Raw genomic sequence first — 1,573 nt, forward strand, 5'->3', positions numbered from 1 at the left:
TAAAATCAGGTATGTGATGAGATAAGAATCTACATCAGCAGTACATCAGCACAACAACATGAGCACTTATATGAAATACAAACACTTAAACATATTGTGCTTTATGCAAAGTTATTTATTTATTACTGTGTACCTCCTACTGTGAACTGTGCAATATGCTGTTTCATATTCATCTGTATATCTGTATATATTATTCCCACCTGCGTATAAAAGAAGTGCTACATATACATTATAGTGTACATATTACCATTATTACTCTATTCTTATTTTTCTATTTCCTATTATGTTTAATGTGTATTTTTCTATTCTATTCATATTTAATGTGTATTTTTCTTATTTTGTTGAGTTGCATTTGGGCTGCTGTGACAAGTGAATTTCCCCAGTGGGGGATCAATAAAGTGGCTTTTGAAATAATATCTGATCTGTATAATGTTTTTTCCTGGGAGCAAAGTGTCTAAGCGGTGGTTTCAGGTTCTCCCTGATTATCAAACACGCTGCATTAGCTGTCTCGCCCCCGTGTCGTCCAGTCTGTTGCGTTTGCTGGGAATGTGTGTCATACTCTGACACATTAGCATTACCAGGATTATATTCTGTGTGTGTGTGTGTGTGTGTTTCAGGATCGCCCTGCAGGAGGAGACTAACAGGATGTCAGCCAACGCCCTCGCCATCGTGTTTGCTCCCTGCATCCTTCGCTGCCCCGACACCATCGACCCGCTGCAGAGCGTCCAAGACATCAGCAAGACAACAGCGTACGTCCACTGTCCTCAACTATCCTCTGTGGTTTCCCAAATGAACTCTTTGGCTCACTAAGTAGGTCTTGTAAAGAAAATAACTGCATAACAGAAACATTTTATGGATTCAAAAAGTGTATAGAACATAAATATTTTCCTTTTTATTTTTGTAAAGATTAGGGTATATTGTTTTTATCTATATTATTTCTTATTGATCTCACACTCAGTATGTTGCAACATGAGGCTGACCATGTTTAACGCCAGAAGTAACCGTCCAGGCAGTGGTGAATCAAATATTGTGAAGCTGTCACCACTAAGCGTGTATGGAGGCCTGTAGGGACAAACTATGAGAGCAGAGAAGACTTTTATTTATGAATAGCTGGTTCAATAGCTGGCTCTGTTCTATTCTGATAGATCTCTATGATTCTAAATTGAACATTCCCATGGGTTATAGGTGTGTGGAGCTGATCATCAACGAGCAGATGAGCAAGTACAAAGCTCGTCTGAAGGACATCAGCAGTCTGGAGTTTGCAGAAAGCAAAGCCAAGAGCAGACTGACCCACATCAGGAAGTCCATGGTAAGATCAGACTACTGTCGGTCATCCGACAGCAGCCCCTGATGCTTATATACTAAGTTACATACTCGTTATGCAAAAGATGTTAAGTATGAGTAATCCTTATCGCCCGGCATTGCCATGGATGTTTGGCTTACTTGTTCCTCTCACTCATCATTTAAACGGTGAAACAACAGTTTTCAGCGCCACAGGCAACTGCCATGGTTTTCACACGCCCATGGCAGGAGTTCATTCATACATCTTTCATCAACAGATTTTGGTGGGGGG

The 1,573-nt window shown here is 40.4% G+C and overlaps 1 protein-coding gene across 17 annotated transcripts in view; it reads left to right on the forward strand.

The window, feature by feature from the left end:
* Nucleotides 1–1,573, forward strand: part of myo9ab (myosin IXAb) — a 157,329-nt gene that overhangs the window by 148,053 nt on the left and 7,703 nt on the right. For all 17 annotated transcript variants that reach the window (XM_032523971.1, XM_032523974.1, XM_032523976.1 and 14 more), the window contains 2 exons: nt 618–749; nt 1,186–1,309. In XM_032523971.1, the coding sequence (XP_032379862.1) occupies nt 618–749; nt 1,186–1,309 (256 nt within the window). The remainder of the gene's footprint in view (nt 1–617; nt 750–1,185; nt 1,310–1,573) is intronic.

The sequence above is a fragment of the Etheostoma spectabile genome, chromosome 8 (genome assembly GCF_008692095.1).
Source record: "Etheostoma spectabile isolate EspeVRDwgs_2016 chromosome 8, UIUC_Espe_1.0, whole genome shotgun sequence".
Taxonomy (NCBI): Eukaryota; Metazoa; Chordata; class Actinopteri; order Perciformes; family Percidae; genus Etheostoma; species Etheostoma spectabile.